Source organism: Lepidochelys olivacea (genome assembly GCF_965140295.1).
Source record: "Lepidochelys olivacea isolate rLepOli2 genome assembly, chromosome: 11".
NCBI lineage: Eukaryota > Metazoa > Chordata > Testudines > Cheloniidae > Lepidochelys > Lepidochelys olivacea.
In genome coordinates this window covers 52514204-52529246 of record NC_140421.1, presented here as the reverse complement: position 1 = coordinate 52529246, position 15043 = coordinate 52514204, and the positions used below count along the sequence as shown (strand labels likewise).

General features: G+C 39.5%; 1 protein-coding gene across 5 annotated transcripts in view; it reads right to left on the bottom strand.

Moving 5' to 3' along the window:
* The window catches only part of PMS1 (PMS1 homolog 1, mismatch repair system component), an 86704-nt gene that overhangs the window by 69998 nt on the left and 1663 nt on the right, over positions 1-15043 (bottom strand). For 3 of the 5 annotated variants that reach the window (XM_084643087.1, XM_084643088.1, XM_084643086.1), the window contains exons 2-4: positions 13054-13210; positions 5141-5323; positions 969-1071 (exon numbers count right to left, since the gene is read on the bottom strand). In XM_084643087.1, coding sequence (XP_084499213.1) covers positions 969-1071; positions 5141-5323; positions 13054-13185 — 418 coding nt within the window. In that variant the 5' untranslated portion in view covers positions 13186-13210. Of the gene's footprint in view, positions 1-968; positions 1072-3560; positions 3639-5140; positions 5324-10418; positions 10499-13053; positions 13211-15043 lie in introns of those variants that run through there. The other 2 variants (XM_084643089.1, XM_084643090.1) reach the window with 2 other exon arrangements.

Below are 15043 nucleotides of genomic sequence, written 5' to 3'. Positions count from 1 at the left end.
AAAGCCACTGGCAACACAGAATATGAGCCTACCAATTTACCAGTGACTGGGGGTGCTGGGACATCTACAGAAGGATTTTACTGGTCTGTGTGGACAATTAAGGCCTTGCACTCTCTGTTCACTGTGGTATCTAAGTGCTCCTATCCTCTTTTTAACAGATTTAATAATTTTATTAAGATGATGTAAAAATAAAAAATGTAGAAGTTTCTGTGTAGAAGTTTCTGGTTATCAGGGAATAAGGTACAGATTATCAAGGGATACAAAATTCGGTTTAGGATCGGATGGCATAAGGAATACATAATCTGCAATATCCCCGATTGGGGGTAAAAGGTTAATGGGTCAAAGTACAGACACTGAGATATGAGGGTACGTTGTTCATATAATGGCTATGTTCAGGTGTCGAGTATAATGAGTGGATACGATGATGAAGATGGATTTACCCTCATTTGGTGAGATTTAATGTTCAGTGAGTTTATGGTTCCAGTTCATATGGTCCAATGGAAAAAGTCTCTCGGTCCCTTTCTCATAGTTGATGCACGATGTCGTTCCAGCTCACACTTCCTGGTACTGTCGGTGGCCAGTGATGTGTTCGATGTAGATGTCCCTGGACCATTGGATGGTGTCTGAGACCGTGAGGCACCGCATGAGCCGTGCATAGCTTCTACAACCCTCCAGCCTCACTGATTTGCTTTTCAGCTCACAGAACCCTATAGATCGTCTCAAGTCCCCTTCTTGGGTTTCCCCTTCTATTGGTTTTTGCACAGAAAGTGGCGATATGGCTCCTGGAGATTATCATATAGGAGTGAGGCACCTGTAAGTATTTTACTTTGGTTTCTCTTCAGCACAACTGCTCAATTTGGATGTGCATGGGTGGGTATCAGAGTAGGATATATAGGCTAAAAACCTCCAAATCTCACCAATTGTTCTTATAAGGAGAAACACAAAACATCACAATAAGCATACCTTACCTTGCCCAAGATGAGAAGGCTTCTGAGAAGTTACATGCCCACTGCTATCCAAGATGTACTGGGTGCTAAAATCATCAGCAGCTGTCTTTGTTGTGATCAAAACCTGGAAATAAAGAACCTCAAGTCAATCAAAGATTTCAAAAGTTCAAAATGGTCTGAAGACATTAGGTATGTTCTGAGATGATTCTCAGCATCAAGTTACTTTAACAAAAAAGAACAAAAATAATTTTATAAAAAAGTCTGTTTTTTCTTCCATGAACATCATCCTAATGACAAAAATACTTCACAACACACTGATTTTCTAACCCATGATTAAAAACTGCAGATTTCTACTTCTTTTTCCTAGGTGCCAGTATACGACATGAAGAATACCTTTTTTAACAATGTCTATAATAATATACTTTTCTAAACTGACTTTTTGAGCTTAAATTTATTTAAACAAGACTTTAAAAAATTCTGTTCTTCGTGAGAGAAAACATAAGGTGTATCACAAGTGTTCTTTTAGAACAACTGTTTCTTCATAAGTAATTCCAAAATGCAATAATCACCATTATCATTATTTTCTGCCCTGATAATTTCTTTCAGTAGTAAAGTGAATGGTTTGGGTGATACCCAAAGCCCCTCTTCCAAAATCAAGAGTACCTCAACAGTCCAATAACATATGAAATAATTGCTTTCAGATATTAATAAACTGAATTATAATGCAACTTCAAGTTTTTAAATGATCTGCATGGACAGTATCAAGGTTATCAGAAGTAACCTAGAGACCTTTATTAAAAAAAAAATTACATTAACTTTATATAGGAATAATTCTGAATGCAGCTACACCTCTTGAGTGAAAAACAGCTACTTGTTTAACAGCATACAGCAATAATACACATCAGTTTAGGTCAGGAAGTGAAGAACCTTAGAAATGTATGGCGGCAAGGGAATTAAGGAAGTCATTTAGTCCATTCCCCCCCATACTGAGGCAGAATTAAATATACCTAGACTGTCCCTGACAGATGTTTGTCTAATCTGTTCTTTAAAAGCTCCAAGGACAGTGATTCCACAACTTCCTTAGGTATAACTGAACTCCATGAAGGTGCAGTGACTGGGGTGTCCATGTGAAAAACAGACCTTCCCAGCCATTAGTGGTCATGGTCAGCCCCTGGCCATTGTTTCCTAGTCCTCTCAGCAGGGAGACTATGGGTAGCCCCAGGATTCTGGGCTGGGCTTGAACCTAAGTTGTCCAGGTTTCCCTGTCCAGCCAGGCCAGGATCCCTGAAACTTTCCAAGACCTTTCAAGGGTGGCTGGTTCACACCCAAAGTTTGGCCACTCTGATGCTAATCCCCCCTGCTCGGCCTCCCCTCTGACCCTCAAGCTGCTTCACCCTAGGTGCCCTTGATGCAGCCTCAGAAGCCATATAATTCTTCATCAGCTGAACTGTCCTGTGAGCGTCTTGTGTCAGTGCTTCAGTATGCCATCTCTTCCTGCAACTGGGAGTATCTGCACAAACTATTCTACCAGTATACGTTCAGTGATCTGAATGCTGGTCCAGGTTTCCAGCTTCAGCCACCTCCAGCATAGCTCCCTCAATTTCTGGGCAATCACACAGGGTCACGCTCTTGGGAGATACTTTTCCTCCCAGAACTACAGGTCGGCTGCTCTCCTCCACGGCTCTGTGAACCACCATTGCCACCCATTTGAAGGTCATAGAATCATAGAATATCAGGGTTGGAAGGGACCTCAGGAGGTCATCTAGTCCAACCCCCTGCTCAAAGCAGGACCGATCTCCAATTAAATCATCCCAGCCAGGGCTTTGTCAAGCCTGACCTTAAAAACTTCTAAGGAAGAAGATTCCACCACCTCCCTAGGTAACGCATTCCAGTGTTTCACCACCCTCCTAGTGAAAAAGTTTTTCCTAATATCCAACCTAAATCTCCCCAACTGCAACTTGAGACCATTACTCCTTGTCCTGTCATACGCTACCACTGAGAATAGTCTAGATCCATCTTCTTTGGAACCACCTTTCAGGTAGTTGAAAGCAGCTATCAAATCCCCCCTCATTCACCCTTTCTGGCTTAGTGAGGGGCTGGTGTACCCAACCACAATTACATACGACACTCCTGGTCATACATCCCACAAGGACATCTGCCTTTTTCACAACTGTTGGCTCATGTTCAATTTGTCATTCATTATACACTCCCCCCAAATCCTTTTCGGCAGTACTACTGCCAAGCACATATTCCCCTTTTCGTAGTTGTGCATTTGCTTTTTCCTCCTAAGTGTAGTGCTTTGCACATAAATTTCATTTCGTTGTTTTCAAGACCAATTCTCCAATGTATAGAGGTAATTTTGAATTCTAATCCTGTCCTCCAAAGATCTTGCAACCCCGCTCAGTGTCATCCACAAATTTTATAAACATACTCTCCATCATCCAACTCATTAGTGAAAATTCTGAATACAATCATACAAAGGACAGATGTCTATGGGACCCCTCTTGATATGTCCTCCCAGCTTAATAGTGAATCATCGATAACTACTCTTTGAGTAGTCTTTCAACCAGTTATGCACCCACTTTATAGTCATTTAATCTCAACTATATTTACCTTATTTGTTTATGAGAATGTCATGTGGGACTATGTCCAAAGCCTTACCAAAGTCTAGATATATCACATCTCCTCTTTCCCCCCATCCATTAGGTTGGTTACCCTGTCAAAGGAGGAAATTAGATTGGTCTGACATGATCTGTTCTGGAAAAATCCATGCTGGCTATGATTTATCACCTTCTAGGTTTAATAATTTGTTCCAGTATCTTTCTGAGTATCGAAGTTAGGCTGACTGGCCTATATTCCTGGATGCTCCTTTTTCCCCTTAGGTTTGCCTTTCTTCAGTTCTCTGGGACCTCACAAGTCCTCCAAGAGTTCTCAAAAATAATTGATAATGGTTAACTACAGGCAGCAAATTAGGTAGGCAGACTGCAATTACAAACACCACTAGTATTTAAGTAATGTAATTACTGATGCTGAGACCAGTACTTAAGACATTAGTGTCAACTCTGCTCTCTTTTGAAATGTACAATGGGGCTTTTTAATGTCCACAGAAGATGACATCTTGGTTTGACATCTCATCTGAAAGACAGCACCTACAGCAGCATAGTGCCCCGCATCACCAGGCTAGGTCATTGGTTCAGTGTCTTCTCAGAAGGAGACCAAAATCCAGCCAAACAGCAGCACTTTCTGAAGCACCTGGGCTTTCTTTGGGAATTTTCCATACAAATTCTGGACCTAACTCTGCCTAGTTTCTAGTATGATCAAGGCCAAAGCTTCATGGATGCATACACTCCCACACTAAAACCTCACTCTTGTAGTCCATTGTTTCAGTGAAAAGTAACTGTCATGGGAGGTCATGATTGTCCTGTGGCTAGTTTGGGCCTATCCCAGAGACTTTTGAAGGTAGAGATGGAAAACTTGAACTTGAATCAGTATTCAGGTGGGAAGAAAGTGCACAGAAAAGCAATGGGACGATGTGCTCTCAATGCTTTGTACTGCTTAGTAGACTGTTGTATTTTGAAAACAGAGCTTTTTTGCAGTAAGCAGTTTCATTCCTAGATAGTAGTGCACTGCAGTGCTCAGCTGTAATGGTCATAAATACATGGATCACTGTGACCAGGTGAGAGTGTAGGCTCCTGGTTACTCAAAGGCGAAACAAGGTGTTTTTGCAGCCATAGATATTTGAATAGCCAGGAACAATGAGGAGTCCAACCAGATCTCACGACTGCAGATCACATTGATAATTTAAAGGCAATTGATGTAAGAACAACAAGATTGAATGATGAATGAGAGAATTCCGGAGTGCCTCCGTACATTGGACTCAAAGGAAAGGATCAGGGCACAGTGCAAATAGTTGCCTCCCCAATTGAGGCAAGAAAGTGAAACACAACCAACTACCAAACTGATCTGATAAAGGAGCCAATGACTGATCCCAAAGTGAATTCAAAATGAGCAAGCTTTGCAGCTTTGTGGCTTCACTGTAGCAGAAGAACCAGCAGAGAGATAGGAAACTCTCCAAATTCTACATTTAAAAATAAAAGCCAGCATTCTACTGTGAGGTTGTGAGCACAACCTAAAGTCCTCACATTTATATTTTGTAATTGTTTAAGAGAGCAAGAAAGTCTGACACATCTCACCTCAGATATGCAGCAAATTGATCCCAAGGCTTCACCACGAAAGCCATAGGTTGTCAAGCTTTCAAGATCCTCCGGACAGCTTATTTTTGAGGTATAATGCTTAACTGCCATAACTGGAACATCAGCAGCTTTGATGCCATCACCATTGTCTCGCACCTCTATTTTATCAAACCCATAATTCTCCTAAAAAGAGTAATAATATCATCAATCACAAAAATACATCTCAAATGAAAAATTAGATACTATATACAATGGTTAATCCACATGTATTTAAGTAGTTAAGGGTCCAGTCCTTTAGTCCTTAAAATAGGCAAAATTCTGACATTTCCATGTGGAGAGACTGCAGCACATATGTGCACATAACTTATCTATACAAACTTGTACAGAGCAAAAATGAAACAGTTAAGTAATTTTATGCTGTTCCAAAACAAGTAATATATTAAACTATGTAGTTCTACTATTACAGTATGGGCTAACACACTAAAAGTATTTAAAAATCTAGCTCATGACTTTATAAAATATAAACTGAGAAAAAGATCAGTAACTGAAATGTTAAAGATGGTTCATTCTTGTTCCATCCTCCCTCCCTTTTACAAAGGGAAATGCATGTTTTGTTAATGTATTCCACTTTATCTAATCATCACAGGCTAGATTCTGCACACATTAAAGGAACTGGGACCTATCTTACCAAATCTATAAGAAGGACCTACAAGGATTTTTTAAAATGACATCTGTGTACTTTTTTGCTTCTTTATGGGATATAGAGAAGGTCTGGATGTTGGGGAGGGGAGGGGAAGGCAAAGGTTACATTTTTGTTTTGCTCATCTCTTCACCTTAGAGACATCAAGAATATGAAGTCAGCTCTCCCTCTGCTTTTAATGGGGGACCTATGAGAGGTATCTGTGATATTTACTATAACCTCTGGCAACTTTAATTGAAAGGGGCAAGGATGTTGAATCTTGAACAAAAGCTTGCTTTATTCAAAACATTAATCATGGGATTTAAATTGGTGTTAATAAAAACAAAACACTAACAATCTGACTACAAATCCATACTCCTCTCATTGTTCAACATTCACACTTTGCTTTTATGAGATTACCATTTCACTAGTTCTCCTGTCATCACAGAGTAGTCCATCTTACACCAAACCTGGTGTTCTGCGTAAGTGGCCAGAGGAGCGGCAGTGGGGACTTAAAGTTTCAGGCTTTCTTTATAGATCAGAAAGAAACAAACTTTTTTTTTCCGTTTGTAGGTTGTCTTTAATGAAAAAAAAATTTTTAAAAAGAATGAGCAGTGGATCGTGCTGTACAATTTTTTGTCAAAATGATGCCTTAAATACACTCAAATAAGTCCAATGTGATAGATTCAGAAGACTTGTTAAATATCCCTCTAAATGGCAGATGGCCCTTCAAACAAACAGGACTGAACATATATATAGTTTTCTTGCTGGGAGAAGTTTTTCCACTATTTTAATTTTGAGATGACAAATATTAACATCTAACAAAAAAATAATATTAAAAAGATGCAGGTCTAAAATCATAAATAACTAAACCAAGATGGCTAAATTAAAGAAGGAGCTTAAATGAGAGGAACCACATGACTCAGGGGCGTTGTAACAAAGTTTTGCTGTTTGCTGTACTGTAATTTGGATATAACAAAACAAATGTTATAATGCAGGCACAAGCAAGGAGATTCACAGTCAAAGAACAGGATCTCTAACTCAACCTGTTTCTCCCATTTATTGAATGGCTCTCTGAACAGATTATGATCTAATATACAAGAGTACACAGCAAAACAGGGTGAGTTAAAACTAGTGTGATAATTTTAAAAGAAATCAGCACTGATAAACTACAATATCTTGGATCAGCACTTCCCATACTAGTTCATAGACCATGTGGTCCACACAACAATTGCCTGTGGTCTACGAAAGCTCACTGGCTGAATAGTACTGACTTTTTCCCTTGTTTCGAGCTGGTAAAATGCACTGAAGACATTTCTAGCACTACTTTTCCATGTAAACAATTGCCATAAGTGCCACAGGGATGTTATGCAATCCTAAAATGGGAGGGAAGGTATCCAAAAACAATCTCTTTATTGAGATATTGTCTGCACTAAGGAACAATTTAAGAACCCCTGAATTAGAATTATTATATAATTATATCTATAAAAACAAATGGGCACATCAGGTTTTAGAATCCCTGTTTCCTTAGGGTGAATGGTACTGGTGCTTTCTCCCAGTGAGAACGGATATTTTTGCCAATAATTCAGTTAGTCTGGATCTCCTACTACAAAGCTAACTGACAGGTTTCAGAGTAGCAGTCATGTTAGTATGTATCCGCAAAAAGAAAAGGAGGACTTGTGGCACCTTAGAGACTAACAAATTTATTTGAGCATAAGCTTTCATGAGCTACAACTCACTTCATCGGATGCATGCAGAGGAAAATACAGTGGGGAGATTTTATATACACAGAGAACATGAAACAATGGGTGTTACCATACACGCTGTAACAAGAGTGATCAGGTAAGGTGAGCTATTACCAGCAGGAGAGCGGGGGGTGGGTGGCTTTTTGTAGTGATAATCAAGGTGGGCCATTCTCAGCAGTTGACAAGAACGTCTGAGGAACAGTGGGGGTGGCGGAGGGAAGAGATAAACATGGGGAAATAGGTTTACTTTGTGTAATGACACATCCACTCCCAGTCTTTATTCAAGCCAAAGTTAATTGTATCCAGTTTGCAAAATTAATTCCAATTCAGCAGTCTCTCCTTGGAGTCTGTTTTTGAATTGCCACTTTTAGGTCTGTAATCGAGTGACCAAAGAGACTGAAGTATTCTCCAACTGGTTTTTGAATATTATAATTCTTGACGTCTGATTTGTGTCCATTTATTCTTTTACCTAGAGACTGTCCAGTTTGGCCAACGTACATGGCAGAGGGGGATTGCTGGCACATTATTAGTATCATTAGTAATATCATTAGTATTAGTAATTAATTAATTAGTAACTAGATATTAGTAATATCATTAGTAAGACAGCCATTACCTTATTAATTCCATATCATTCCCATGCTTCCCCATTGTGAGCAACATTATCTGATTTATATTAATTCTTTTTTGTTATATCTGACACACTGTAACCTGTTCATCTTGGTTTCCATTTCTTTGTAATTAGAATAATATAACACTATTACTTTATAGAACCTTCATTAAAAGACAGCAAAGAGCTGAACAAGCATTAATTAGTTAAATCTCCTCCTGACGTAGCTACTTTTTAATACTACCACTTTATAGATGGAGAAATTGAAGCAAGGAGAGGCCTCAGTGATTTGTCCAAGGTCATTCAACAAATCAGTAGCAGAGCTGCAAATAACAGCCACATCTCCTAAGTCTCATCTCCAGGCTCTAGTCACAAGAACGTTTTCTTCATCTTTTATTTTACATTACAGTTTTATTTTAATGATAGTGTTTTCCTTTGTGGATTTAAGTCAGACTTCCATCATTATTGCAAAATTGTTTCTTTTTTTTCATTTTTAAGATGTTATTCAAAAAGGTGACATACAGACAGCTCTGAAAACTAAGGCCATGTGTACAATAGTGAGCTTACAATGGCATGGCTGTAAAGATGCAGCTGCGCTGCTGTAAGATCGCTCATGTAGCCACTCTATGCCAATGGGAAAGCTCTCTCGTTGACAAAATAAAACCACCTCCACGAGCAGCAGTAGCTATGTTGGCGGTAGAAGCTTCTGCTGACATAGCGCTGCCCACACTGGCGCTTCTGTGGTGTAAATTATGTTGCTCAGGGGGTATTTTTTTCACACCCCTGAGCGACGTAAGTTATACTGACAAAATTGGTATTGTAGATATGGCCTACGTCTTCTCTTTATTCAGAGGTATAGCACATGCAGTGGCAATGTAACACTGCCCCATCAATGAACTAACATGCTTCAGACCTGACCTGGAGCAAACAAACCAAGAGGGTAGCAGAGACTGAATCTTGGGCTAGCTGCTGAGACAGTGATAGCCAACAAGAAAGCCAACTCTGATGTATGCACTTGTCCATTAGGAACTGGACTGATACCATCAACTCATTGTGTGTCAATAAATAGAAATCAGGTGTCAACTTTCAGAAATTCCCTTGGTTGAATTCCAGACAGTGACCTAGCAATGAAATATAGACACAAACCAGATTATGCAAATTGCTCTGGGAATTTATGCAGAACTCCAGTGTGAGCAGATGCCTTTCCCAACCTTCTGTAAAAGAAGGTCTGAACACACTGTAGTCAAAAACTAATCCCCCACTCCCTGGGGCTTAGCTTTTTTAAACAAGAAACTAACAATAAAATAACAGTTGCTTAAGCTTTCTTGGTTGCGCTAAAGATTCTTATATCAGGACTGTTTAATCCACACCCTAGAGGGGTTCTCAGAACAAAATTTTTGGTGGCCTCAGAATGCAGCCACCAACTCTTGCTGGTGGCCACTCTGACAAATTTTCCTAAAATACTTCATTAACTTTAGGAAAAACAAATAAATATGCACATATACATGTCCAAATCATAATTTATTTATGTAGGAGTTTTTTTTTGCAGACTCAATAATAATGTACAGTTGTAAGTTGGTTCCCCTGGTCCTGGTGCCTTTCCCTGTCTTCCTCAGATCCCCCTGATCCCTGCTGTCTTCACCCACTCCCCTAGTCTCCCCATCACCTTCACAGGCCCCCCTACTTCCTCCCCACATTGCCCTGAGCTCAATTCCATGGCCTCACATCCCAGGCTCACCCTACTCCTTGCCTCTCGACCATGACGCCTAGTAAGACTGGCCCTGCTGAAGCTCCGCCCCCCTGGGCTGAAGCCCAGTACCAGACCCCCATGGCTGAAGCTGGCGGGAGAGGGAGCTGAAGTCCATCCCCGGAGTCCCTTGGCTTTGCCCCTCTCCCATCTCTAGCCAGGAGGCTATCATGGCTGCAGGAAAAACCCCTGGTGGCGGCATTTGAGAAACGCTGCCTTAGACACTATCTATCCAAAGAGCCACTCCCGCCTCCATTGTATCTGGCTGGACTAACAAGCCACCTATTTCAGTGAGTCTGATGAACCCACCCCCAGCTTTCCCTGTTAACAGGGTGGTATGTTTCAGGCAAACACCATCAGTGTAGGACATGGAATTTCAGAAAAGCCAGAGCTTGTAAAAAAACAAATTTCAGGACATTTCCAAATTTTGGATAATCAGAGTTAAACTGTATCTGTCACCTGAGCCACCTAGTCCACCTTACACTGGAATCCTTACTCACACAAAGTAGTTTCCTTGAAACAAGTAAAGATTACTCCTGTGAACAAGGTTTGCAGTACTACGCCATTAATTTTCTTCAGAGGCGAGGGTAAGACTCTTCTTGTAAGGATTACTCCTATAAATGAGAAATTGGGCCCTTAATATTCTTTGGAAGAGGCAAGGTTTGAACAGTAATTTTGTAAAAGTTTCATGTTCTCTGCTGCACTCTGGAACCTATGCAGAGTTAGCGTAATTGTGGGCATGCATTATGTTTTCAATCTTATTTAAATTATGGCCAATAAAAATAGTATGTTAATATAAAGTATTCTTATTTCACAAAAAAAAAAAAAAACCCAAAATAATGAGAATCCATGGTGTTATAGTGTGTGACTGTACAAAGAGCCTCCAGTGCCTCCATAAAATCTTGATCAGAAACTTTGTTTCGAGTTATTAAAATCCAGATTAATCTAGGGCATCTCCACTGGATTGCTGATTCAAATACTTCCTGTTGTAAAGAAACTTCTAGGTATTTTGCAGTACAATTTCTTTGAATTTGGGCTGAGCTCTCTGCATCTATGGTAGCAGAACGATATCTTGAGGTGACAAAGTTAGGTTTTTTTCTGTTTAAGTTTTGGCCCATATGACTCACTGAGATACTGGGGTAATGGGTGAACTACAAACCACAACCTGATATTCAGACCCATGTTGCCAGTGGCTAGTGAGAAACAGCATGTGATGGTCGGGAGGAAGGAGAGGTGTACTGGGTCAATTGCTGGTGGAAACTGCCAATGTCTACAGATTGTTTATTAAGCAAAAGTTATGCACACGATTCCTAAAAATCAGATGTCAGCCTGTCATCCCCTCAAGATGATGTTGGCAATTTAGCTCACTATCAAGAAGTTTTGAATCTTCCTCTTTTGATTAAGATCAGTATTAAGTAGGATGTGGCAAGGGAACTCACACAGTATCTAGACATATCACATCTCCTTGAACCTTGTCACACTAGTTACAGATGTGGGTATGACACAGAAACAGCCCTTGTTGCTTTATTTTATCTCCTTCTTGCAATTGGTAATGATGATAATACCAGTATGGATGTTTGATATCTATCAACTGCCTTCAACATCGTGGATCATGAGCTTAGATGCAGAAGTGGCTGGGTTTGTTCTTGAGTGGGTCTATTCTTTCCTAGCTGAGAGATCCAGAAGGCTCTTTCTTATTATTGCTGGGGGTTCCTCATTTTCACTCCTCTTGTTAGAAGTACGCTTGATTTCACTACGAGAGATGGGGTCATACACAATAACCACTGAAAATTTCTACTGACTTTCTGTGGGCTTCCACAAGTTTTGAAAAGGTCCAGATTCTGATACCCTTACTCACAAGTGAAATACTATTGTACTCCATGAGCATTCCCAATGGAGTAAGATACTACTAAACATGAGTAGTTAGGAGGCATGAATGATGACAGTACCTTTAATAAACCGATCATAAGAAAATACTGTGTCTCCATCTCAGCTGATGCAGACAGTGCAAATGAGCACCTTGTTCAGTGTTTGAGAGAGGCTGGAGCACAGATAGGAGATGCTTGAAATCCCATTCAGATAACACGGTGATATTTGTAGCTTAGGGGAAGCAATCCAAGAAATTGGTGGAAATTATATTGGCCCCCCATGTCTGCCACTCGGTATTTGAGTTTGCAATTTGGGAATAACTCAAATATCTACTATACTTTCTAAGAAAGGACATTGGGATTTCTACATGGTGAACAAACTAGTTCTTACAACATGCATCAGTGACATTTTGTACTTAGCAACGAAATAATGTTATTTTTCATTCGCTGAAATATTTAAAGAATAGAAAATTTTCTGCATCAAGAGAAACTGATCTATTTGCCAAGTTTTTTTTTTATCTGGGAAAGAAAGCATTGTTTTCTTCTGGCTTCAGCCAATATTTTTTGGTAACATGCTAACTTTTAAAATATCCTGTTAAAAAAATATTATAAAAGGTACTGTTCTGATTAGTACCATCTGAAGACTTTGAAAAAATAAAAAGTTAAATGTTCTAGTTACAAAAGCCTGAAAAACAGCCTCTGACATGGTCAATGACAACATTTTTCATACTTGTTTTTCTGCTGCATGCCAAGATTGCATCCTATTAATCAAATGTGAAATGTGACAACTATGTAAAATTCCATTGACTTCAGTGAGGCTCTAAATGGGCATGGAGGTCCACTAGGTGGTTTTCTTTGCAAGAACGGGGTTTAGGTGTTCGCACATTTGTGCCCGTAAGTGCGAAAACTAAACTAATATGGCCAACAATCTCTAAACCAACCACTGTTCAGGCAGTGTCATTTCTGGTGTTTTTATAAAGACAGATATGTTAAAGCAAGTTTACAATGATTCATTAGGTCTGCTCATTGGCCCAAATTATGTCCTCAGTTACACCCCTACATGCTCAGTGACTTTAAGAGGAATGCCTAGATGTAACTCCTAGCAGAATTTTGCCCATTAACTTTAGCATTAAAATATACATATTTATAATTGATGTATATTTTTAAAAGGAGACTTTTACACCCTTACATAACAGGAGAAATTTCCCCAGTATACTACCATCCAGTTTTCCATCTTAAGTCTAACTTAATACCAGAGAAGACTTACCAGTTTAACATCAATGCTTGTGGCATTGGCATCCAAGGAATTCTCTATCAGCTCCTTCACTACACTAACAACTGATGTGATCACTTGAGAACTTGAAAGGAGCCGGACAGTTTCAGCTGGCAACTGCTTCATCCCTGGGCTTTTAGAATCAGAGGAGCTGGATGGAAAGAGATAATAGAACAAGAATTTAAAGAGTGTATTACAAACATGATGACATTTTTATTCAATCACTTTTCAATTATCAAAAATGCATTACATTTAGTTAGGTGAATCATGCAATTAGGGAAACAGTAAGAACTATACATTCACAAGGAGAGATCTTGTGTAGGGTCAGGCCCTATATCAGAAAAACACTAGTATGACAGTAGAGAACTTCTACATTAGACAATGCAAGGATTCAGAGTAATATTGAGCAACGGACAAAACAGTACATAGTCCCATGGTTATTTTTTCAGGTACATTTGTTTTCTGTTCAATACCAATGAGAGCACTTACATGTTCCTTGATTAAATGATTACAGTATATGGTCCTGATCCTAAATCATATCTGTATAGGTGGACCCCTCTTGACCATGAGGAGCCCAGGATTGGTGCCAAAATCTGAAAGTCACAAACCCCTCTTTTTTCTAACCCTTCTGACATCAGGCTTTTTAAAGTCTACCTAAAATTACTGAGCTATTACTCAGATATGTTGTGAGGCTGTAACGCATATTGACTTAACTGGAGTTATGTGCAATCTAAGAGCAGAATATGGCCCACAGAGGGCTGGGTTTTGGTCTGTTAGAAATGGTCATATTCAGTGATAGTGTGGACTAGGGCAGAAGCATGAGAATAGAAGCCAAGGACTCCAAAACTCTAATCCTGACTCTTCTATAGACTCACCATGTGCCTTAAGCAGGTCATAAATTTCTGAATGTATCCGATGAAGTGAGCTGTAACTCACGAAAGCTTATGCTCAAATAAATTTGTTAGTCTCTAAGGTTCCACAAGTACTCCTTTTCTTTTTGCAAACACAGACTAACATGGCTGCTACTCTGAAACCTGTTATTAATTTCTGTTTCTATATATCCCTTATCAGTAAAATGGGAATAATACTTACCATACCTGCCACAAAGGGGTTCTATTATTACTTATAAAACACTTACATACTGCCATAAAACATACACAGTGCTTTACAAATAAAGATAAAGACATATTCCCTGCACTGAACTGTTCACAATCTAACATCCTGATCCTGCAAATGCTTATGCATATCTTACCTTTACATACCTTGAACCTAATTATACTCACATGTAAAGTACACGCATAATGGCAGAATTGGGGCAATAAGGTGGATATTAGTTAATGTTTATACAGCTCTTTGAAGATTTAAATTGTTATATACATGCCAACTATAATATTATTAGCTTTGTCTTTAAAAAGGACAGTGACAGAGAATTTCAATAAGCATTTCAAATAATTTTTAAACTACTGATTTTACAGTGTCCTCTCAGACACTTGAGCATTTCCTCTGCAAAGTTTACCCTTAATCAGTTGGTAAATATTGATATTTCCCCACTGTGTTTTAAATTGAAATTAGCATGACTGATTGTGTAAAAACAAAACAAAAAACTCCAACTTCAGCTTGCTGAATGTTTTTATTTGACCATAAGTATCACTGACACTAAGTTCTGGGGATAGTCTACGTTGACAGACGCAAGCAGTGGACCTATAGAAGGGATCTCAGCAACAGCTATTCATGCACAACAGCCCCACATCTTTCCCCCTTCCTCTGTGAGAGCAGACAACTCTATATAAAGGACACTCCATAGGATAGTGGTAAAACTCACAATCTAACATAGGGTGCACACTGCTTGCCCACTATGGAGTCCAGCTCCACATGGCCTACCTGAAGCAACTATTCAGGGAACAGGGGATCTGTCAACAAACAGGATCAGAGGCCACTGACTTCAGAGGAAGGGGGGCAGCTACATAGACTGCTCCATAAGGAC